Below are 25289 nucleotides of genomic sequence, written 5' to 3'. Positions count from 1 at the left end.
GGAGAGCGTATGGGTCATCCTTAAATTAGGAAAGGATTTTTGGGGGGGGAAGGGGATCGCGAATTTCTTACGTTTTCTTACAAGGGCGGGGTGAGTCAGGTAGCGCCTTACGTAATACTGTTTAACTTAATTTTAAATAAATACAAATTCTATCATTAATGTCCCAGAAAGGTAGATTTAGTTCAAATTTCCTGAAACCGAGCTAAATTAATTATATAAACCTTTAAAAGAATTTTAACAACTAAAAAATTGAAGTGTGAAAAATATTACGTAAGGAGGGGGTTGGAATATCAAATCTTACGAATTCCTATACTGGAGGAGGGAGGGGGTAGGAAATCGTCAAAATTACGCCTACGTAATTTAAAGACGGGCCTATAGTAGCTCGTACACTGACCCTCCCCCACCACCGTCGAAGGACAGTGACGCAGCTGAAATGGTAACAAATATGCTCGCTTTCCGCTAAGCACGACAAAGACGCGATGTGCAAAAGGTCGGTTGGAAGATGGCGATGTAAACCTCTGGTATAAGATTGGATATCGAGGGCTTTGAAACCCTGAAAAAATGTTTCAGAGAACGGTAGTTGTTTCCAGTGGCGAAAAAATTCAGGGTCACTTCCAACTTTAATTATGGTCAAATTGCCTCCCTTATGTAAGTGTCCTGTTTCTTTACTTTAGTAGCAACCGTACCCAAAGGAGTGTTAAATTGGTGTGGAGTCATTCGTAAACACATTCTGTACTCCTTAACGTCCTCAGCTGCAAGTTTCTTGAGAAGAAGTGCAAAGGCACCTAATCGATTTCTCCTTCCTATCCCGTCACGTACACACAACCGTTTTCTTCTGCTTTTTTCACCTTCTATAAGACCATGAACTTCATCCAATAACACGTTATACACTCCTAACAAACAATTTTTATGCAGTGTAATAAGCCGACGACGTTGACCCGCACTCGCATCCGCCATTTATTCTACTGTCATACTAAACTAGCATCGTGCGAGTCGAGTATTGAGCCGAGCACTGGGCTCAGTTCACTAAGCCGAGTTACTTGACTAATATAAACTAGCCTTAAGTACTCTTCACTATCCTCAGCATTTCATAGAGTATTCGGGCCGCGCCCTTACAGTAAATTCTCGTTATAGGCTCCACGCTCGGGGTTGGCGGGGAGCTTACAACGCATAGCGTCGACTATTTCGAGCTGCCAGTGAGTGTTGCACGAAAAGAGTCCCCTCTCGCTCACTCGGATTCTCTCACTCTCGACCGAAGCATTCCAAGAAATGGTGGGGATAGCGGCCAAGCATACAACGCATAGTCGAAATGAGCTTATAACGAGAATAGACTGTACTACGCCGCTGAGAGCTCGCTTTCGTTTTTTTTCACTCGCGCCATTGGCACCTTGGAATTGTCTCCGCTACTCGCTAAACGGCTAAGCGCTCGCCGCCAGCCCCGAGCCGCGAACACATAGCGAGAGCATACTGTATTAGACTATTATTCTGTTAATGTTGAAATGACAATTTTAAAAATTACACTCTTATACAGAGTAATCTATCTAAAACAGGCCACCTAAATATCTTCTTCAGTTGTGTTTATACAAAAAATACTTCATGTGTAATTTGAATGGTATCATACATGGTATTCCTCGCAGAGTATTCACCCGCAGGCACCATTCAAATTATGTATGAAATATTTTTTCTTTTATCACATCTGAAGAAGGAAGATATTTAGGTGGAACACCCCGTATACTATTACATTTGTGGGTTATACATAAAAAGTTTTTATGCGATTGTCATCCTTATTTACTGTTTTAGTTGTTGAATGCAGTTATTTTTATTTTTTGGTGAAATATGCATAACATGATTATCTTAATGTAAAAATTTAAATGATCAGGTAGTATAACTGATATGTGAAAATGTTCCTTCGTGTTTATTCTTGCTTTTTTCAACTCATTATTCAATTTTTATTATTTTATGCATGTGGTTACTCATAATTATATGATAAGAAAAAATAACGACTACTATCTATATGACATTTTAATTAATTTTATTTTCGGTGTATACTGTCTCTTTCTAAAGAAAAATATAATAAGTTTATTTTAAGTAGGCTGTAAGTTATTACACTGACTGTAAAATTAATTGGCATCTCAAGGCCATTGGGGAATAACCCTGACCATAGCCTACCATTATTCTTTTGCCCTTCCAGTTTGTGTTTTAATGTATATTCGTTCCATCAAATTGTTTATTGTCAGGCACGAAGTTTAAACAGTATGAAGGAAACTGCGATATTAGACTAACGATATGAAGATATGCGGAATGAAAATGAAAAAGCAAGATATGTATGTAAAGTGAAAGTGAAAGTGAAAGACACAGGTTTGACTAGCAGTACCAGTAAACGAAAGTTGCTTTACTATTACGAGCACTGATAGAAGTTCAAAGATGCCCACTCGTCTACTTGTTATAAGAGAAAAATGAGGTACATAATAACACTGCAACAGAAGGCGTTACTCATGGCATCATTCACAGTTGGAGAAGTGACTCTGAGAGGCCAATTAAATTTGCGTCAGGTATATACTACTCGACACCATTTTTTGCTGAAGATATAATTAATTTCAATTAATGTATACATGAATAAATGAAAAATAAATGCCCAAGAAAAGGCATATACAATCTTTTTAAAAATCATGCAACAAGTAAATAAGACAGAGAAAACAATTTGAATACCCGAATACATATAAATTTAGAAAACTTATAACAAGGTCTAATTTATTGCGACACATTTTTTCGACGATAAAGTTTGCCGATTTGAATAGTCACTTGTTTATTGATTCTTAAATTTGAAACAATACGTCATCTTCTAAGTAATAACTGATAATTTAGAACAATGCCATCTATGTATCAGATGGTACACTATTTAGTTTATATGAGTTTCTTTTAACTTTTCGTCTGATTGATCGATAAACAAAATATACGAAAAGAATGTTTTTTAAGTAAAACGATTTTATTTAACTTGTTTAATAATGCACTAAAAAGTAAAAAATATGTGGGGTAAATAATATATAGTTTATTAATATGAATCTTGACCTTCGGAACGCCTGAGCGTAACTGGCTGCACGGTTTTCGTGATCGTGCGCTCGCGGATGGATGGGGGGCCCTCCGCGGGGCTCCGGCGGGCCATCGAGGGCACCGGTGCTACGCAGCGCCCGGGCACACCTGCCTTCAAAGGGCACCGCTAGCACGCAGCTCTCTGCCCATAAATAATTATTTTCTTGTACTACAATTTCGATGGTGATATGTGACATTAAATAAAGTCATACAAACTCTGTGATTATCCTGTAGAACTGCTCAAATCAATTGAAAAAAGGATAATCACAGAGCTCACATGTATGATTTTATTTAAACCCGCATATCACCATCGAAATTGTAATACAAGAAAATAATTATTTTTTACTTTTTAGTGCATTATTGACTAAGTTAAATGGAATCGGTTCACTTATTTTTTTTATATATTTTTTGCTTTTTGGTGTTTGTGTTTTGCAACGAATTTTTTCTTATGAATTCCCACTGAAATATCTCCTTTGAAAACTTTTGAAACAAATAGGTATATCTGAACATTCACAAATTACAATTAATTTTTATTTTTAAAAAAATACAATTCATTTTTAAGAAATTACAATTCATTTTGATGAAATTACAATTCATTTTTAACAAATTACAATTCATTTTTAACAAATTACAATTCATTTTTAACAAATCACAATTCATTTTTAATTAATTACAGGGGTTTAAAATTATAGGGGATGTAAGGACAATGTTAAGTCCCAGGGGATTACTGACCTACGAGCGTATAGCGAATGCTATATGTATACCATTGGAAAGATCCCGCCAAGGTCAATCGATGACACTTTTTAACTTCAAAATCAGATGGGATCACCTTGAAAAAGGCCTCAAAGTTAGAGATTTTGCGGTTTTCAACATAAGAAACCGATAGTAAAATCCCTTCCGGCCCGAGGACCTCGAATAGGCACCTAAGGAAAAACCGACGGATGTAAGCGATACTCTCGCAGTTTGGGGCGGCAAATGTGCTTCATAACCTTTATTTCAGGGCGGTGTTGGTCCTGCGTTTGCCGCTTGGGCCCCTTTACCATTACCCAGTACGAAATGGCCAATGGATCAGTGGCCCATGGGGCAAACGTAGGCCCAATACGATCCTGAAATGAAGGCCATGAGGTACATTTGCCACCCCAAACTGCTAAAGTATCGCTTACATCCCTCGTTGTTTCCTCAGGTGCCTACCCTAAGTTCCTCGCGTCGGATCGAATTTTACTACCGGTTTCTTTTGTTCAAAACTGCAAAATCTCGAACTTTGAGGCCACTTTTCGAGGCGATCCCATCTGATTTCGAAGTTAAAAATGATATCAATCGATTCGTCTTGACGAAATCTTTCCAATGGTGTATAGCAATTGCTGTACGCTCGTAAGTCAGTAACCCCCTCTGGGACTTAACATTGTCCTTTGTCTCGGGGAGGAGTTTTTCAAATTGTTGTATTGCCCTCATAACTACGTATGCCTGCAAAGTTCCAAGTCGATTGAATTTATGGAAATGAGTTAAAATTGAGTTACAAGATTTAAACGAAACAAATGGACAAACACACAGACAGAGAAATGAAATTAAATAAAATCGTTTAACAATAGTGTCGAGCAGTATATCTGCATTAATCCACTCTGGGCACAAACGATTCGTGTTATATTGCAACAAATACGTTCCTTATTTTCACGAATTTACTGTTGCAATGTATGTTGCATAATGTTATATTGAAATGTGCAAAGTGTTACAGAAATGAAGAAATACGTCACTAAACCTACCTCATATATGTAATAGAAACTGAATAAATTGAAACCTTTTAATTCTAGTATATGAATTTATTTGTTGTAGCAATGTATCAGTCGCTTCAATTTGCACCATTGTGGGGTCGAAGGTGTAATGATTTTATGCCCACCTCGCTTGGGTATTACCAATTGCACGAAATCGGAATTCGCCTAGGAACGGACGCTTTCTTCACCAGTGGCTTTCGTGTATTTGACTAGTACGATACGAATTATTTTACGTTTGATGTACATTGCCTGTTAATGAATCATTTCAAACAAATACAAATGCACAGGGGTGAAAGCGTTTTTTCCAGGGCGACGTGCATTAGTATTGAGTTGCACAGATCGTCATTGGTCTCTGTACATAAAATCGTGGTATATTATAATTATGTATAAATATTTGCAGTATCAAATGCACATTTGTAATATACACCTTCAAGTAAAAAAAGGTTAATCGATAAAGTTGACAAAATAAAAATTAAATATTCCTAATGGATTGAGGATTTACTGCGAAAAAATTGATGATCAGGTGGCACTTATATAATACAGATGTTGGAAAACCTAGAAATACTTCAGTTTACTTAAATGTGCTTAAAGTTCATTGTATAACACTAGTAGCGATACACTGTTATACAGCTTGCACATCTTTTTTATTATGCCTCTTTATAAGGGGTACAACTGCCCACAAGGCAGTGCCAAGGATAAGTATAATACCAAAAGCTAAAAAGATCGGTTTGTATGATCCTATACTCTCAAATATTACTCCACAGACAGGCGGTCCAAGTAATTGAAGAACTCCATTAACGAACAAAGATATTCCATATGATGAGCTAAGATTCTCTGTGCCAAGCATATCTGCCAGAATTACTGTTGTGATACCAATATACATACCAGATGATAATCCAAACAATGCGCAAAAAACGGAAAGCATTGTATAACTCGTCGCCATGGGTAACAGCGCTAAAGCTAGTCCACTTGTGCCAAGTCCACCAACAAAATAGTAGTATTTGGGAACAAAATCTATATCCGACAATGAAGCACCACCGATTCTACCAACTAAGTCAAGAGCAGAAACCACAGACAGAAGCAGAGCAGAAGAGTTCTTATCGAAACCTTGCGAAATAGCATAAGAAGGTAATAGAAGCATAAAATTGGTATTACTGATTGCTGGAGTGGAGTTTGAAATTAGAATTACTAAATAAACTGGATCTTTAAGCACACTCAGATTAAAAAAGTGTGATTTGTCTTTTGTGTCTACTGTAGGCAACGCTATTTCGGATACTGATTTTTCTGACAATTTCTCTACATCCGTTTTTGGTTTTTCGCTGACTTTTTCATTTTTGCTTTTGTCCTGTGAATATTTATTTAATTCCGGCTTTTCCATCTGTAGTTTATTGGTCATTACATGTGTTTCAGATGTATTGCTTTCTCGTCGTAATAAATTAATGTTCTGATAATTAAGAGTATTTCCTTTTTCTTTGTTGAAATTTTTATTTTTCGCTTCGAATGTATTCTCTTTTTCCATTGCATATTTTTTACCTTCACCTGTTTCGTTGTTTCTATTTTCTAGACACTGTTTTGTTTTAAAATTACTGTTTGTACTCTCATCTCCGCTGTGTTCTTTCTTCGTATCACTGTATGCCGATGTTTCATTCTCAGTAGTGGACGCGGTGTTATCAAGGAGTTCAGACAATATTTGTAGCTGCTTAGTCTTAGTATTATTCCCTGTGTCTTTAGGGTCCTGTAATATTGGACTAGATATTTGACTCTTGTTATCAAGAGCTGATTCATCTATAGTCAGGGCTTCGTTATCAATTCCCCCCTCTATTGATACTGTAATCATATGTTGCTCAACAGGATGATACAGTAGGCCACAGACCAACGTGTTTAGAGTAACTGCACCCATAATTAACACCGCACCCCTGAAAAATCAAATAATATTTGTCTTAGCAGGGAAGTAATAGAACTTAAAATTCTGAAACTGGTAATACATAGTATTAAACGTAGATGATTAATAGTTCACGAGATATTCAATGTTAAAGTTTGAGTCACTCACTAGTTCAGAGATGGGCAAATATAATTATCTAGATAACGTCGAATAAAAGATAATTTATCTTTATTCGTTATTCAATGCTTCGAATAACACGATCTATCTTTATTCGAAATACCACGGATAAATACATTTATTCGACGGCGAAAGATAATTTTTTTATTCGAAGAACGTTTATTCGAACCGTTGAATAAAGTTTTCACCTTTATCCGTACGTTATTCGACTTTTATTCGAAGGCTTCGAATAACTTTCGGCAGCGTAGTAGAAGATATGTAAATCGCGTTATTCGAAGCTCCGAATAGCGAATAAAAATAAATTATCTTTTTTTCCACTCGTTATTTAAATAATTTTTTATCTAGATAATGCCCATTTCTGCCCGAAACTGAGTGAGGCACGTTATTGCCGGCGGCATTGCCTTTGAGGACTCTAGTGAGAGAATCGCCCTATATGTAGGACCAGGGCCGTATTCATACTTTTGGAGGCCCTAGGTGTAACATTATTATGAAGCCCCAAAGGACCGAGTCTATTTCAGTTAAATAAATTCATACACATTTTTAAAATGTGGCCCCATAGAGAGTGAGGCAGCAGTTTGCGCCTAATGTGTGCCTTGTGACAAATGCGACCCTGTATGGGACAGCCAGTGACCCATATTAAATGGTTGTCATTTGTTTGTTGAACAGATTTAAAATATTTCGGTGGATTGTATATAAAGTTGTACATAGGTATATCGTATATTAAAAAGTCACAGTTACATTTCGAGACTTTTCCTTGTTAGACAATTGAAAAGTATTTATGGTATACAGGATGTCCATAATAATAGGAATACAGTAAATATTCGTTGTATGATCGCGAGCTATATTCGTTGTACGCCACGGAAATAAGACACGAGCCAACGTGCCGGCGGCTAGGGTAAAGGACCCAATTACTGACACCTAACCAATTACTGTCACCTTAAGCTATTTTACTTAAAATAACGAATAAATAATCGTTGTAAAGTCATACACAAAAAGAATTATGTAATTCAACCCATAATCTATACTATAGATATACGTTATTTTAAGTAAAATAGCTTAAGGTGATAGTAATTGGTTAGGTTTCAGTAATTGGGTCCTTTAACCTATTGAGTACACGGAAAAAGGTTTTCACCGTTGAAAACGGTGCTTATTCATACACTGTTCAGATGAGTGCTTGGGCACCCTGCGATACCATGCTCAGCACGATGCGCGAGCACCGATATTGTCAGTGTATGACAACCACAGTTTTCAACATTTAAAAACCACAGCCTTAATGACAAATTAAATGTTTAAATTTTTGGTTTTATTCTTATGAAAATATGTTTAACATATTAATGAGATTGTTCTGATGAAAATAAACACGATGTGATTTGGATCCTATTGGGTTATTTTCATATTCGATTGCTATTCATTTTTTCTCTTTCACACCTGCTTTTTCTTACTCATGTAAATCCTACCAATGGATGGGCAAAGATTTTCCAAAAAACGATTTTGTATTATACGTAATTTGTATCGCTCCCGAATTCTAGATCAATTGCACTTAAACAGATCTAATAGGGAATATATTTTTAAATTTTATTTATAGATGTTTCGACTCGAGCTGGAAAATAAAGATTCATTTAGAGACCCGAGACATGTTAAAATTTGCAAAAATTAGCAACTTTGATTAGCAGTATTTTGTTTACTCGTGAGTTGAGACTATATAATCATGCGATATTTCTGTACATTTATGGTTTATTATCACCCCCAGAATCGACTAGTCAATTTTTTTACGAAAATTCCAGAACACTTGGTATAATTGTTCCTCAATACATCAAGTTTTCAGTGATTTTGCTAAGAAAACTTTAGATTTAAATTACCGTTTCCACATATTGTATGCAAACACGATAAATTTCTGCAATTAGAACCCCTAAACAATTAATTAAAAAAGAAACGTTCGTAGAAAAGAATTGACTGCATTACAGATAATTTTTTTTGGAAAGTATTTATTTTTTTTTTCAATGTGGGTTAGTCCGTTTTTGCTCTCAATGCCTCAATTATAATGTTCTTCTTGTTATATAACGTACTTGACTTTTTCACATTGTGATCAAAATGTTCTTAATTCGAATTAAAAAAGACGATAATTTTTTTTTCTGAATAGATATTTCAAATGTTGAAACTTTCGATTGTCTAAAAGGGCTTTATTGTTTTGTGCAAACATTTATTCGTGGGGAATTTTTCGGATTGCTAGAAGTAAGACAAATAATGTACACAAATATTGCATGGTTTCTACTGCAATTTCTTTAGAAGAATTTAATACTACTATTATTTCACGTTTTGATTTATGAAATATTGTTAGAACCAATATAAATATGGATTTAATATCGACGACAAAAAAACTGCACCACGAAATTTTCGCTGTTAGTGGTTGACAAAACGCATGTGAAGTTGATTCCAGAGACAGCCCAACCACTGTTTTGTGGTTGTGATGGGCTTCTAAAGTTGTCCGTCTGAGTCGAGCCTGACGCGTGTTTTTTGTTCTACAAATCACTCGAGATTTAAACGACGATTGCTAGAGATCATATTCTAAAATTTGCATTGCTTAGATCTCGTAAACGAAGTCTAAAGTGACGAAACTGTAAAAGGACTTTTCCATTTTGTTTAACGTGATAATTTTGCATATTTAATTGTGCTGCACGATTTTAGGACACCCTGTATAATTAATATTATGAATATTGCATTAACAATTGACTAACAATATACCTACTATGACACGAAGAAAACATTTAAGGAACTTAAAGACATTGTGAATACAAAACGATACGAATATAAAATGTTGTCAGACAAGTGTGGAATGTGTATTAGGGTCAGTGAAAGGAAAGCTGTATGAGAATTTAAATACACTTCACATAGGTATTAGAGGTGTACCGACTAGTGGCCGACTAGTCGGTTAAGGGGTTACGCCACCCTCAGGTGCTCGAAGCAGCACTAAACTATTTAGACGATTTTTTTTACTGATAGTATGAGGATGAAAATTATTGCTTTCCTTCCTATGTGTAGAGCATGTATTAAAAATATAAAAAAATGGCTGAGTTATTTGTTGTCCCGCGAAGCTTGTTTGTCGTTACACGCGTGAGTGGTATACCAAATTATAACACCCAGGTTCATCTGAAATGAAAAACATGATGATTCCTTAATAAAATACCTACAATGTAGCATATGGATTTGAGAAAAAAAAATTGCACAAATAAGAGCAAGGTGAAGAAAATTATTTGTTTTTCACCTGACAAAACAAACTTAAAACATTTTTAATATACGAATGTGTTATCGCATAAAGAAAATGATATGCTACATTGTAGATAATACCATTAAGAATATGTGTACCAAGTTTGAAATCAATCAGACAAATAGTTTTGTGTGATATTTGGTACACCGTTCACACGGAGGAGCTTCACGGGACAACAAATAACTCAGCCATTTTTTAACATTTCTGTATAGTATTTATACAATATATGCACTAATACATGCTCTACGCATAAGAAGTGGAGAAATAATTTTCAAGCTCATAGTAGCTGCAAAAAAAATTCGTCTAGGTTTGAGCGTCTCAGGGTGGCGTAACTCCTTAAGCCAACTGTCCGGCCACTTTTGTAATCGGCGACTAGTCGGCTTCTTGGGGGCCGATTAATCGGCTAGTCGGCCAAAACACCAGTCGGTACATCTCTAATAGGTATCAGTGGACTTTCACAAAAGAATGCGTACACAGATACGTGAACATTTTAGTTTTGGTTTTAGTCTGAAAGAATTGGCTTACAAAATTTAAACAATTGGAATTATTAATGTATTGTATGTAACATGAATTCGTTACCTGTATCCGAAACTGTCTAGAAGATATTGTAAGAATGGTGGCAATATTATAGTTCCGATCGCGCTTCCAGAAATGCACAAACCATTCGCAAATCCTCGAAGTTTTTCAAAATAGGCAGTTACAATATACACTGTTGGTGGAAATGTTAGTCCGGCACCAATTCCAACCATTAAGCCATAGCTATATTTACAAAATAAATTTTCAGCACTCTCCATATGTTTCCTCACTATTTTATATACATAATACTACGATATGCGAGTTGTTGTCAATTCCATCTATAAGCTAGCGCTGCTTTGGATGCTAATTTGTAATGCTGCTTTAATGAATGGTGGATTTCTACTAAACCATGTCTAATGATACGAATTAAGGTTTGCCTCCTTTACAACAAGAGCAGACGCAGAAGTTTATTCGTCAAACAAGTGATATCCCAAAGTAATGAGCCTGTAATGAGCAATCCGCTTTTGCAATGACTGGAGTTAAAGGTTCAGATTTTAAGCATATCGTCAAAGCATTGATATTGACATATATTTCAAGAAAGTGATCGAAAAAATAGTCCCTTAACACTTTGAGTGGCGCAAGGTTAAGAGAAAAGTTTCGTCAAGCTCACTCCGTGCTTTGAATTGAACACATGCTAACATTAATGAGAATTTTAACTTCTATATTGTTTATTATATCTTCATGATGTTTTTGGCAACAGGTGTCAGAAACATTAAGGGGTGGTTCTACATGCCAAAATAAGACGAAAATCAAGAATGATGAAAATGCATTTGAGGCTTCGTTTCCAAGTAATTAATTGTTGAAAATGCGCGAGGGACTTCTGTACATTAGACTACTGCCGGCGCGCGTTAGCCAGATCTGGCAGTTACTTGACCCGTGGCATTGCGTCGTGTACAGGCTGTCCCAAAATTGAGGGACAATCCTGAACATGCAATATCCTGACGCAAAAAGACATCGGAAAGTCCTTTGCCAGTTTAGGATCCGAGGCTTCGTTCTCGAGATATTAACTCGCTCGCATGCTCTTGGGCCGTAACGAATATTCGAATAATCTAAGTATTCGAATATAAACCGCGCGGCCCGGAAGTTCGACCGTTAATATTCAACTGTTAATAGGGCAGATGCACCATTTGTAGCCACTTTAAGATATAGTACCAGTTTTGGCCACTTCTTAAAAAATATAATATTTGTTCGTGTAAGCAATAAATATAACCTTATATTTCTGGCGGTGTACTAAACAGAATATTCATGACGTGAAATTCTCCACATAATAACGATACGCAAGCAGTTTAAAAATAAGATAATGATGCAATGGCCACAAACGGTACACCTACCCTATCTCGAGAACGAACGTCTTTTTGCATCAAGATATTGCATGTTCAGGATGGTCCCTCAATTTTGGGGCATCCTGTAGATAGACTCCCACTACGCCTTGCGTCAGCTCATTTTATTCTTCCTATGCTTTGCTTATGCATTTTGGCAATTTAGTTTACACTACGCCTCGGCTCACTGCGCCTCTCTTCCTCGGAATATTCTCGAGGAGAGACCCGTCGGTCGAGGAATCGCGGCCGAGGCGAGGCGTTGTAAGAGCCTACCTTATGTCATCACTTCGACTACGACGTAAGTGCGTCTTTTCAGGTGGCACGGCATTGCCGTTAAGTGATGAGTTAAGTTTCCAAGCTGGACGTTCAAATAAGATTTTCGCCGTACATTAGTTTCCGTGCACCGAGTACAAAGTACCCGTGCGCCGGAGTTCAGGGGCGTCCGGGGGAGGGGGTACAAAAGGCCCGTTAACCCCCTCTGAGTTTTGAGAAAAATCCACTTATTTTTAAAAACTGATCTTTATTAAGTTTATACTAAAAAAGTGAATATTTCTAAATTTTGAATTTAAGTTTTTAATTAAATTGGCACTACAAAATGAGTTAAAAAAGCAAGCAGGCTACTCGTTTTTTCATTACTATATTTTTCTTCACCGTCACTCCAAAGTTGCCCCCTCCTGGAAAAGAAGCCTACGGACGCCCTTGCGCTGGATAGAAAAATAGCATGTCTGGCTTACAATTTGTATGTGTGTTTGCGCGCATGCGTTGCTACCTAACCAATTAACCCCCTACTCATTCATTAAACCTGCATTACAATTTATCGCTGGGCATACGGTCAAGAGTATGTGAAAGTGCTGATGCCAACTCGTAAATCGAAATATTGCGTATATACAAATATCCAGGTAACCACAGAAGCCTTGCCGTTGATGCGTTGGGAAAGCATTCAGCATATGCCAAACAATACAGAAATAAAAGAATTTGGACAGTGTCCATTTATAATTGTATTTTAAGCAGTCGTGTGGAAATATCGGAACAGCTTATTCGCGGTTGTTTACTTTAAAAATTTATATCATAATTTTAAATGTACAGCTAGAAATTAGTTCCAGAAACTTAGAACCAGGGACATCTTTTTCAGACGCACCCAGATCTGGCTGATCTGTGATTACTGATAGTTTGACCGTACAACAAAGGAATGAAGAATACCATTCCATTGACTTGGCTGGAATACTTTTTGTCATCCACCGTACTCTCCAGATATCTCCTCTTTTGACTGCTATTTGTTTTTAACTCCGGATAATTACATATCTGACAGGGACTCTTTCAATGAAGAAAGCCTAAAAGAAGCACTGCGTAATTTTTTCTCTTACAAAAATTACAAATTTTATAGAGGGAGTATTTATAGTCTAGTAGGGCAATGAGAGATTATAATTTATGCAAATGCTGACGTTTTTGTTAAATATTTATACCAATTTATTTAGTCACAACATCAACGGCAAATACCTATGTGGGTGCCTGATATGTTTTATAAAAATAATTAAATTTTAAACTGTTGGTATACATTAATCTTATTAAGGCGCAATAAATGTGCTTAGTACTATAAAGTTTCTTAAAATTGCTCTATTGTTGCATGCTGCTTATGCATATGAATAATAATAGTACTTTAAAATGACTAGTATTCCAAGATGAATCGTATCCTACCTAACATATAAGTAGGTAACCGAGTTTGCGAAATAACTCAACATCATTCCAGACGCCGCGAAGGTGCCACCGATGATGGTTACTGTTTTGTAGGAGTACTTGGTGGACAAGATGCTCGATAAAGGACCTATAAAATATGTCTTGCTTTATAATTTTAATTTATATTTAATATAGCGTTGAAAGCGCAAAAATCAACCTGAAATAGTGAAATAATAAGATGAAATATCCGTATAACGTTAATTATAAGTAATTGTATTAATTATTACAAAATATGTTAAATGAGATAATTAGAAAAATAAGAGCGCGTTAAATTATTTACCTAAAGAGTTGTATAAGAAATAACATAAAGCTGGCATCCACGCGGCCGCAGTGGAAGATGCTTTAAAAACATGAAGAAATTCAACGAAAAGAACGCCGAATGACTTTACGGTTCCCGGAATAAGCAAATTCACAGTAAGGGCAGAGGAAAGGACCACCCATCCCCATCCTCCGTCCGGCGGAATCAGTTTTGTCTTTTCCGTTTTGGCTGTCATGTTGGAGGGAGTATGGTGAGGAACCTCGAATAAAATTTATCTGAAAACATGGCAGAAGAATGTAATTACACACAGATTATCAGCAATATCTTCCACTAACACTATCGAGAATATTATTGTTAGTAACAGATATAATAGATTCTTTAACCATTCCCTGTATTCTACTTTATCACAGGTACGAAGATTATTCTTCCCGCGTCATATATGATAGGATGTTGTTTAATTAAAAACAATCAATATGTAATATTGTTTTATATGCTTTATCTTTTCTTTACTACTATATTCAAACTAAATACGTTTATTTCTTCATTTGTTACACACAGAGAGCTTCGCCGAACTTGCGCCTCTAACAATAAGTACTCTGAATTCGTTTTTCATCAGTTATAAAACTATAATAACCAAAATATATAATCCCATTTAAAAAGAAACTACGATGACTTTGAAATCTTGAAACATATGGTTACGAAAAAATTATTTTTTTATTAAAAACCTCTTCGAAAGAAAGTATAGAACTAAATAATACAACTTATTGTATAATTCAAAGAGCCCTCGCAAATTTCCAGGTCAAAACCCCTTCTTCCCTGGGTTATTTAAAAAGAAATGCTTGGGACGTAACAAATGATTTCTATATAAAATGCAAATGTGGCGCCGGCGCGGACAAAACGCGAACGTGGCGCCAGCTGTCTCTTAGGCCGGCGCCACATTTGCGTTTTGTCCAGGGGCAAGCTAAATTGAATCTGGTTGCTCAGAAGATACAAACCCCAACAGGATTTGAGCGTAATTTTTTATACTCCACGACAGCAAATTTACGTTGCTTTCTTGTAAAAAAAGGTAACAACCCTACTTTCACCCTCTTAGACCGATTTGACAACGGTTCATACATCTCGCATAAAAAGATATATGTATTGCCCTGTGTTTTACATGATCTGAACAAAGAATTTCGTCAGAAAATAACTTACAATGCTATGTGTATACAGGGTGTCCCATTTGAAGCTTCGCACGCAATTATCTCCTACACTATTCGTTACTGAAAAAAGTGTTTCAAGTAAAACTTATTTTGTTTCACGGCGCACATCTTTTGGTGGTGACAAATTTTATCTAGCTGCACGTGTCTTCGAGATTTCAAGGTGACCTTGGTTTTTTTTTAAATAGAACCGTATATTCTTATTCGGATGGACTTGTAGCCTGTTCCATGACGAATTCATCGACCTATAACACGTTGGTGTTCCAAGGTCATTCGCGGTCATTTATTGCCGTTCAAAACTTAACTTCGTTGAACCTCCAGGTCGTTCTTTATCCGCGGAATCCGAAATACGTGCGAAACTTCAAATGGAACACTCTGTATAGCCCACGCCGTAACTAACATTATAACTAAGGGCAGCAGATATGTTATAGTAATATTTCAATACCCCGAAACTAGAATTATATTCGCAGAAACCTTTACAGTCTGTTCGGTGCGATAGAAAAGAATTTATCTATCGCGAACTGTTACCTTACAATCAAAAAATTATTAAATGGTTTTGTTATGAGCAAATTAAACTGTTTGCAGTCTAACAGAAAAACAAAGAACTTTGGTCCCGCAGCGTAGGGTTCTTTCATTAGAACTGTATATTTTAATTGAGAAAAGGCGACAACAACGTATGCAATTAAAATGTAATTAAAATAGATTTTAATACAAAATCCGTAAGATTTTACTACGCTATGAGAAATACGTATAACAAAAGTCACCTTGCATACAGGAATAACCTAATATATACATATGTATAAAATGTGTGCATTATTTAATAGTTATAACTAGAATTCGTATCGGCAAGAATATCATGATAATCATGATCTATAACGTGAAATGTAATCACACGATATAGTATGTATCAAAAGAATAACATACACTTTTATACAAAAATACAGGAGATACGACACTAATAAATAAAGAAGAAAATAATCATATATTTGAAATGTATCTACACTTTTTAAAAAAATAAGCCTTTCTTAAGAATCTTTCAGGAATAATTTAAAGTTTCACTATAACAGACTATAAAGAAAAATGAATAGAAAAGCATGCATAAATTTTAATACATTAATAATTAATCTTCTAGACTCTTCACGTGCGCTGGTAGGAAGTGCAACTATGGAACAGCAGGTCTGAAATCAAATTTCCTTTTTTTGTAATAAACTATATGAGTGTAGTGTCCGTTGCACGTACCGATTTTCTAAACAAATTATTTTTGTAAAAATGGTGCGCTTTAGAAGAATAAGTTTCGAAGATCTGCAAATAAGATGGACAGCTTTTCGAGCGTATTTAAAAAAATTCGTTTCCAATACAAAAAATCCGTACGTGCAACGTAAACCACACTCATATAGTTTATAAACAAAAAATGAAATATGATTTCGGACCTGCTGTTCCACAGTTACACATCCTGCTGGAAGGATGTTTAGAAGATTAATTAATATATTAAAACTTATGCATGTTTTTCTATTCATTTTTTTATAGCCTCACGAGACATTCTACCAAAAGTAGGCAATACAAATTTAATACGAAAGCTGTAAATTATTCCTGAAAATAATTCCTAAAAATGGCTTATTTTTCTTGCCGTCGCAGTGGTGTTCCCCCTTAATCGGTTACTTTAAAAATAATTTTCGTTATTAATTATCAAAGAGAAAAAATGCTCTTATTTTGCAATGAAACCACATAAAGCATATGCTAATAATAAATTTCGATCAGGAAGCTAAGATTCCATTTATGTATATTTCATTAGAAATCATCGCGAGTCGTTTTCGTAAAGGTCAAATACATAACGCTAAAAGAGGAAATATCACGCTGCGTTACTACTTAAAATAATTAGTGACGCCTTAGGGTACGTTTATGCTGGAGCTGAGATAGAAGCTATAACAGCGTCGATCAGGCGCCGATAAAAGCTGCTCAAAAATATCTTTCTCTGGTGTGTTAATAACGGAGGTGCGTAGCGTAGTAAAATTTCGTTTAAGGTTTCGCAAAGATGAACCATTTAACAGGAGTGATTCTGAATAAGAATTGCTATCCCCAAGTCCCGCTAAATGATACACCGGGAAAACGGCGACGCAGTAAACGTAAACATTGAGCAGTGTTTAATTTAACTTCATCCCATAACTTATCTAACAAGGAGACTATTTTAGGTGTCCGCCTCCGATCATTTTGATTTTCGGATATGTTATAGAGGGCCGAAAAATAAGAAATACGCGTTTTTTTATTTCCCCCCGTTTTCATATTTGGGTGGTGAAAACTGCGTTCAAAGTTAGGGTTGAAAAATCATTTTTGTGGATTTTTGAAAATCTGGTGAGTCAGTGATATTTCGCATTCAAAGACACAAAATTCGTCCATTGACACTATTCCCCTATCTCTAATAGTTCTCGAGATATTCCACAAAAATGATTTTTCAACCCTAACTTTCAACGCAGCTTTCACCCCCCAAATATGAAACCGGGGAAAAATAAAAAAAACACGTATTTCTTATTTTTCGGTCCTCTATAACATATTCAAAAATCAAAATGTTGCGGTGATCTGTATCTGTCTTATCCCATAAAGGAGATCTAATAAACAAGTCGCCTATTAATTTGTCTGTATTCATCGTCGGTAAGGCTATGTATCAACGGTAAGAACGACGATAATAGCGAAGGAAAAATAATAGGTATTTGGCTCTCGACGGCTTGTATCGTCGGTCATCTAGTTGTTAGTAGGCTTCAATGTAAACACTTCCATTATAAAACTGTAGGATGTATTTCTGCGGTTCGGTCTCATCGCCGCTCTGATCGTTTATCGCAGTTCCAACGTAAACGTACTCACGTACCCTTAGGCGGAATGACGATTTCAAATTGCTCACGTTAAGTATCGCTAACACAGACGTCTAAAACCGTAAAAGAACTTCTTAAATATGTTGATCTTCGTAACCCTTATGACTCTGCGCGAAAACAGGTCTTGCAGACTCCGATCTACCTGCTCGTACTGATATTCCTCAACACGAATACCTATCTATAAATAGCATCTTTGCTAATTGGAAGTTTTACTTCATAGCAAACTAACTAACTACTACCGTTTTCACACTTTTCAGCATAAGAAAAAAAAGTAAAATTTCTATCAGCACATCTAAAAATATATGTACTTGAAAGGTAATTAGTTAATTGGCTGATTATTTACAAAAGGGCAGTCCCCACCGATTCTATGACCTTGAAATATATTGTCGGGGACATGATTCTAAATAACTTTTTCCTGTACATGTTACCGTCGCTCGGCTTTAGTTACCGAAATATTCGCAAATAGCTTTAATTATACTTACAAGGGGAGGACACCGTGTGGTAGACACCGATTTTGATGAGCCTTGGCAGGGTGGATCTGTGTCGAAAATAAGTAAATAGGTGTCCGAGCGTTTCAGCCAATAGGTCTTAATAATAGATATATTTACGTGTAAATTATTAAAAATTTCATAGCGGCAGTGGGGTTTTAGTGGGTAAAAATCCCACACTACCCTGGTGCACGCGGGAGTTTCCCTTCTGGAGGCGTCGGGGTGTCTTTTGAAGATGTCTCCACGTTAAAAAAAAAACTTAATAAATTCTTTTTTATAAATTATATTTTTTTATAATTTTATTTTTTAACTTGGGGAAATCTTCAATTTGCACCCCGACTCCTTCAGAGGGGAATCCCCCGGGGGCGCTAGGGTAGTGTGGGATTTTTACGCACTAAAACCCCACGGCCACTATGAAATTTTTAATAATTTACATGCAAATATCTCTGTTATTAAGGCCCATTAGCAGAAACGCTCGGACACCTATCTACTTATTTTCGACATAGATCCAACTTGCCAAGGCTCATCAAAATCGGTGTCTACCACATGGTGTCCTCCCCGTGTTAGATTACGAGTGCGCTTCATTCTGACGTAAAAAATTGCGTAAAATGATAGCCAACGGTTAGTTTGAGATGGCACACAGTTCTTGTAATGTAAACAAACTCCCGTGCTCCCGCTCACCAAGTTATGAATGTTCTAATAGCGCACTTCGGTATACGTGCAGCGGCGTCCGTAGACTTTTTTCCAGGAGGGGGCAACACTGGGGCGACGGTGAAGAAAAATACAGCAATGAAAAAAACGAGTAACCCGTTTGCTTTCTTTAACTGATTTTGTAGCGCCAATTTAATTAAAAATTCAAATCCGAAATTTAGAAATATTCACTTTTGTTAGTATAAACTTAATAAAGATCAGTTTCTAAAAATAAGCGATTTTTTCTCAAAAGTCGTGGAAGGGGGTAACTGCCCCTTTTGCACCGCCCTCTGGACGCACATGTATATGTGACGACGCAAGGAAGCATGCACACACAAATCGTTAATTGGTCGGGGTTCGATCGGTTTAGCAGCCAACTTTTGAGAGATATAAGATAAAAATGTGTCCCCCCCCCCGTGGGGGGGGGGGGCGCTAGACGGTTCTCTCCCCAACCAAATACCGATCTGAATTTTTTTGCGAATATCTCGGAAACTAAAGCCGAGCAACTGTAACCTGCACCTAAATATAGGGAAAATTTGTTCAGAATGTGGACCTTAACAACAACCTTTTGTAAACAATTACCGTTAATTGTTAAACGTGTTCTTATTTCAATGTGTGAAATTAAAATACATTATTAGTAGTTTGTTTAAATAATAGTCGATAATTATTTCTTTAATACAATAAATATCAGAGTAGTTTCAATTTATGCACGTAACATATTAAACATCGTCACATTTACTGTAAATAATTGACAAGAACCCATAACATAATACTTCAACAAAATTTTAATATAAAACTATTATAAACGATGCCCCCCCCCCTAACCTGAGCACCTTAACTTAAATATCTCGCTTGATTTCGATGATGGGAAAAAATGAGAGCGGAAGCTGTGTTCTGTTAGGGGTAAGTATCGTGATAAGTAAAAAAAAATTTTATCAGGATCATATTTTTCGAGATTTCAATCCCAGCGTCGTTTTTTGAAACGGGATAATACATTTTCCTTGTCATATTGTTAAAGCTGACAGAAAACCGAGTGCAACCGTGTATGATACATTGATTTTCAAATGACCTTGAGCGACAAAAAAGACGTTTTTATGGGAAGAATGGAAGAGCGTAAGATTTGTAAATTTGTAGCTATTTATCTCAGAAGATCATCAAAATGATTATCCTTAAGTTTCATACATTTTCGAATAGGACGAGTGAATAATTTTGTTCCGCAGTTTCGATAAGTTAGGGAGCGATGGCGGTACACAGAAGTCGAATTCTTCCCCGCATGTTTTCTGTCGTTGTGAAAATTTCATTGTAAACCTTGCAATTCTTTTGAACGTCTTCTGAAATAAACGGCTACATATTTGCACCGACACGCAAAAAATTTACGTAGTTCCTCTCTTTCCATCGAAACGTCCTTTGTGTAGTTCAAGGTCGTTTGAAGGTCAACATGTCACGCGTGGTTTGAACTCGATTATTTGCTTTTTTGTCAGCTTTAAGAACACGGCAGCGAAAATATATCGTGGTACTTGAAAAAAACCGACAATGACCTTGGAATCTCGAAAAATTTGACCTTCAGAAAATTTATTTGCTTAGCATAATATTTGCCCGTTTAAAAAATATCAGGTTTTCCTCTCGCGAACCGCTTCATTTTCATTATATCCAATAGAGTATAGAAGAATTAACAACTGCCGGGAAAATTATTTTGTAAGATATCTGAATCAGAGTAGGGCAAAACGTAATCAATTACAAATTGCAAATTGCAAATTACAAATTACAAATTACAAATTACAAATTGCAAATTACAAATTGCAAATTACAAATTGCAAATTACAAATTACAAAATACGTTTGAAACGTAATTATGTAATTCATTTACACGTTACTTTTTGTAATCGTCAATTTACTTGACCACAATTACAATTGTAATTGCCACATGTAATTGTGTTGCGCAATTATATTTGCATAGCTCGTAATTGTAACTGTGTAAGGCAATTGCAATTACATTGTAATTTTAATCGTAATTCTGCGGGACAATTGCATTGTAATTGAAATCGTAATTGTGCAGGACAATTACAATTGACAATTAAGATGTAATTGCTCTGCATAATTACTAGCAATTGCACCGAAAGTAATTGATCACGCCCAACTCTGATCTAAATACTGTTCATCCCGTATGATCCCCTCAATTTTTACTAAAATACCAACAACTTTGTGCGAAAAACAGCCTCAACGCATGATGAATCTGCCTCCAAATTTCGTGGTCTGTTTTACTTTCGATCTGCTTCTACTGATGAGGGTCCAGTACCAGGATCTTCCATACGATTCAAATCGATTTATTTTTTACTTATCGGGCCATATCATCCCCTTCCAATCATCCGATCGTCCATTCCCTATAGGTATTAACAAATACTCTTCGTAGTTTTACATTCTTGTCAGAAAAAGCAAATTTGTGTGTGTGTGTGTTTTTTATTTAGCTCTTATGCCAATTCTTTTCAAAGTACTCTAAAAAATTATTTCAAATTGTCTATTCACTAGCCCTTATTTCTATTTAATTCTTGCACTGCTATCTTCGGTGTTTTTGTACATTCCGAACGAATGCGTCGGGAAATTTCACGCGCCCCCCTATCGCAAATTTGTAAATCGCGATCTACCATTCTCTGCCTAAGTTGAGGCACAACCATATGCTTTTCTTATCTTGTGCCACTATTGTCTGACTCGCGTCACACATGAACTTGTACTTTTACGTAGTGATAAACCTTTATCACGAAAAGAAATGATCAGTTTCTTTTTTCCTTCGCTAAGTAAGTGGCTTCACGTTGACTGTCGCGGTTCAAACAATTTAAAGACTGCTGAAACGTGGCGGATTTTACAATAAAAGCGTGCTATTCTTTTTATAATCGTCAACAAATCGCAACTACTGTTCTATTCTTCCATTACCATTTGTTCTTTACACTTCTAACGAGACGTCCAAAAACTGTAGACATTGCATCGAGCTATTATTTGTTTGAAATATTCTGCACATTGTTAGTGCAAACGAAAATGATAGCGTCGCGTTTTATTTACTACCCTCATTGCCAGTTTGTAATTATAATAACCTGGTGTTTATGAAATAATTCAAATTATTAATCATTACCGCGCTTCTCATAAGGGCAGCATTAGATGTTCACACTTTTGCTCGCCACTGTGTATATATTCAGCAGTACGCGTAACGCCGTTAAGATTTTTATACACCAATAAATTATAGAGTTCTTAATACTAACTTTCTTGTAAATTTCTGCCTACACGTGTGCGTGCGATACGTGTAAGCAGTGCTTTGAAGACAAAAACACCTTCCTCAAGGAAGAGTTAGAATACTCTTATAGACGAAGCCAATTAATTAATTATTGTAATAGGAAAATACAATTTTAATATGGCAACTGACTATAAGAATTTTACTCTACGCATTCCACGCGTAGGATGAGCTACAAAAATACATTTCATATATTTTAATACGTAAAAGCTGCAATGCAATGAATTTTAAAATGCAGAGCAAGTGCAGCACATTTGGAACCCTGCTGGTAATTTGGAATACCGAAGTATCTAAGAAACTACTAACGCTGTCTAATTTGTAACACCGCGGACAATAGGGGCTAACGACCTGTTAACTAATGGCATTTGTGGATGAACCTCTATTTTAACGTTTTCGACTCAATCTGCGGAGTAAGAAAACGCGAATCTGCAAAAACATTTTTTCAGCATGCGTTCAATCCTTCCAATCATGGTTAAAATATGTGGAAACTTTAGAGTTCACCACTTTATCTACTCATTTGCATGAGTGACTTCTATTGTTCCGTACCAGTTTTGCGATAATTTCCAGATTGCAAAGTGTGGCGTGAAATTTTAGGTGGCACGTTTTGCTAATTCGGAATTCCGAAGGTGAAGGTAATTTGGAATATTCCGAAGTTTAGCGATGCTCTTGTTTCACGAGTAACAGCCGCCGCCGCGCCGGTTTGGGCCCAGCGCTGTCCATTTGTATTTACCTAAGTTTCTTCCTATATTGTGATTTTTCAACCTGATTAGACCGTGAAAGAAAATAATTTTATTATCCACGTGTTTCTTTTAAGTTTATGAAGTGATAGTAAATTGGGATACCGGTATTCCAAATTAGCTGCACCTTAATGAAATGGATACTCGCTGTTATTTTTCATTTGGGCCAGTTACTTTTCAGTTTCAGTTCCTGTTTGTTTTGTTTTTTTATTATTACTGAGAGTTTGAAATATAAATGTTTATTAGTTTCTCTATGATTTCATGCAGTTTTACTTGTCCCCATCCTCTGCTGTAATTTTTTGTTCGTCTTAAAGAAGCTGGTATTCCAAATATACTGCACTTTCCATTCTTATTTCACAGCCAGTGATGATGATAAATCTTAATACTAATCCGCCATACTAATAACCAAAGTTGGGCATTAAATAAATATAAAATTATTTAAATAACGGATCGAATGAAAGTTACTTTAACTTTATTCGTCACTCGATGCCCCGGGTTAACTTTATTCGACGAATAAAGTTAATTCTTTTATTCGTCGAGCGTTTCAACTACAGGGTCGAATAAAGTTTGCAACTTTAACTTTACTCGACGCTGAATAATTTTCGGAGCCGCCGGAACGATCATTGAGCGATACTGCATTGTAACGCGCGCTAGGCCTCAACTCTCCGGTCCCCGGCGGCTCGAACGCGCGTCAGAAAATTATTCGACGTCGAATAAAGTTAAAGTTACAGTTAAAAAACTTTACTCGACGCAGAAGTTGAAACGCTCGACGAATAAAAAAAATTAAATTTATACGTTGAGTAAAAAAGTTAACTTTATTCGTTGAATAAAAAGGTTAACTTTATTTGTCGGATAAAAAGGTTAACTTTACTCGTCGAATAAAGTTAACCCGGGTTATCTTTATCCGACACGCGACGAATAATTTCGTCAACTTTTATTCGTCGCTCGAAATTTTTATTCGAATAAAACTTTAGGCCCATCTCGGCTTATTAGCTTATTATATGGGTCATTACCCACACTAACAAATACTTAATTAGAGGTACAGATACGTAGATTTAAGTGGCACAACTTGAGTGGAATATTGACTTTGTTCGTGGTATGCAAGTTGCGCGTGCGATAATAATTCTAAGATCAATATTATTACTTCGATGGATTTTCAGCATTTTAATAATAACGGATGACGAACTGATTTTGCCCGTGTAAACAGAATGTAAGTATACGATCGCAGCGCGCTGTCATGATTTTTATGATTATACAATGACTTGAAACGGAAGAACATTTACATACGAAACGTTGAGAAACCTGAAAGTCTACACTCACCTGTGTCACTCTTTCAACGAGGCCTACAACTGCATAGTATTTGCTTAATATACAGCCACTACACAGTAGCTACGGTAGTTAATAAACTGTTTAGAAAAATATCGTACTTGGCCCCATTAAATCCGATTATATACTGAAATTTCATCAAAGTCGTGAACATTGCGAAAGCATTCTGTTAAACCAGCCATTCATTCAAGATTGTGCCTCAAGTCCATGCTACTTAAGAATTGGAAAAATTCAAATAATTGGCTACGTCTGAAAGATACAAACACGCACTGACCTGTGGAGGTTCTGCGACCCGTGCGAACAGTGATCGGTCCACGATACTCACTGACACTAGCTTCTGGTTTAGATAGAGAAGGGCGGACCGGACGGAGGAATCTTCATGGGACGTTCACTATCATCGTGAGTCTTGAGCTAGACTGTGCACAGGCACTGAAGAACTCGTTCCTTTCCCTCTTCCTTTTCTTTCAGTCCAACCGAAGCTGGTGGCGGAGGGACACCCGAAGGTTGCCCTCGACTTTAACGAAACCAAAATGGTGAGCATATCGTGGCATTATAAATTGGACGTCTCCGTTTCACGCGAAACACACCAGCGAAGTTCGAATGGTGTCCACGCCAACGATCTTTAAATCCTATTT

General features: G+C 36.3%; 1 protein-coding gene across 2 annotated transcripts; it reads right to left on the bottom strand.

Annotated features, from left to right (window-relative positions):
• Nucleotides 1–4886: 4886 nt before the first annotated feature.
• LOC143367343 (monocarboxylate transporter 12) lies at nucleotides 4887–25065 on the bottom strand. 2 transcript variants are annotated; one of them, XM_076809039.1, is made up of 5 exons: nucleotides 24929–25065; nucleotides 14093–14346; nucleotides 13774–13900; nucleotides 10763–10942; nucleotides 4887–6775 (listed from the first exon to the last, which is right to left on the bottom strand). In XM_076809039.1, the coding sequence occupies exons 2-5, from the start codon at nucleotides 14304–14306 to the stop codon at nucleotides 5482–5484; spliced, it is 1815 nt and encodes a 604-aa protein (XP_076665154.1). In that variant the 5' UTR covers nucleotides 14307–14346; nucleotides 24929–25065; the 3' UTR covers nucleotides 4887–5481. The 2 variants fall into 2 exon arrangements, with proteins under 2 accessions (XP_076665154.1, XP_076665161.1); XM_076809046.1 differs by lacking the exon at nucleotides 24929–25065 and having other exon boundaries at nucleotides 13774–13969; nucleotides 14093–14231.
• Nucleotides 25066–25289: the final 224 nt, after the last annotated feature.

Source organism: Andrena cerasifolii, chromosome 1 (assembly GCF_050908995.1).
Source record: "Andrena cerasifolii isolate SP2316 chromosome 1, iyAndCera1_principal, whole genome shotgun sequence".
NCBI classification, from domain to species: Eukaryota; Metazoa; Arthropoda; class Insecta; order Hymenoptera; family Andrenidae; genus Andrena; species Andrena cerasifolii.
The sequence above is the reverse complement of the archived record's forward strand: the minus strand, read 5'-3'. Positions and strand labels throughout refer to the sequence as shown.

Coding starts and splice junctions, on each gene's coding strand:
- LOC143367343 (XM_076809039.1), bottom strand. CDS start 14,306: ATGACAGCCAAAACGGAAAAGACAAAACTGATTCCGCCGGACGGAGGA. Junction 13,901..14,092: donor TTTCTTATACAACTCTTTAG/GTAAATAATTTA, acceptor CATATTTTATAG/GTCCTTTATCGAGCATCTTG. Junction 10,943..13,773: donor GTTACCTACTTATATGTTAG/GTAGGATACGAT, acceptor TTGTAAATATAG/CTATGGCTTAATGGTTGGAA.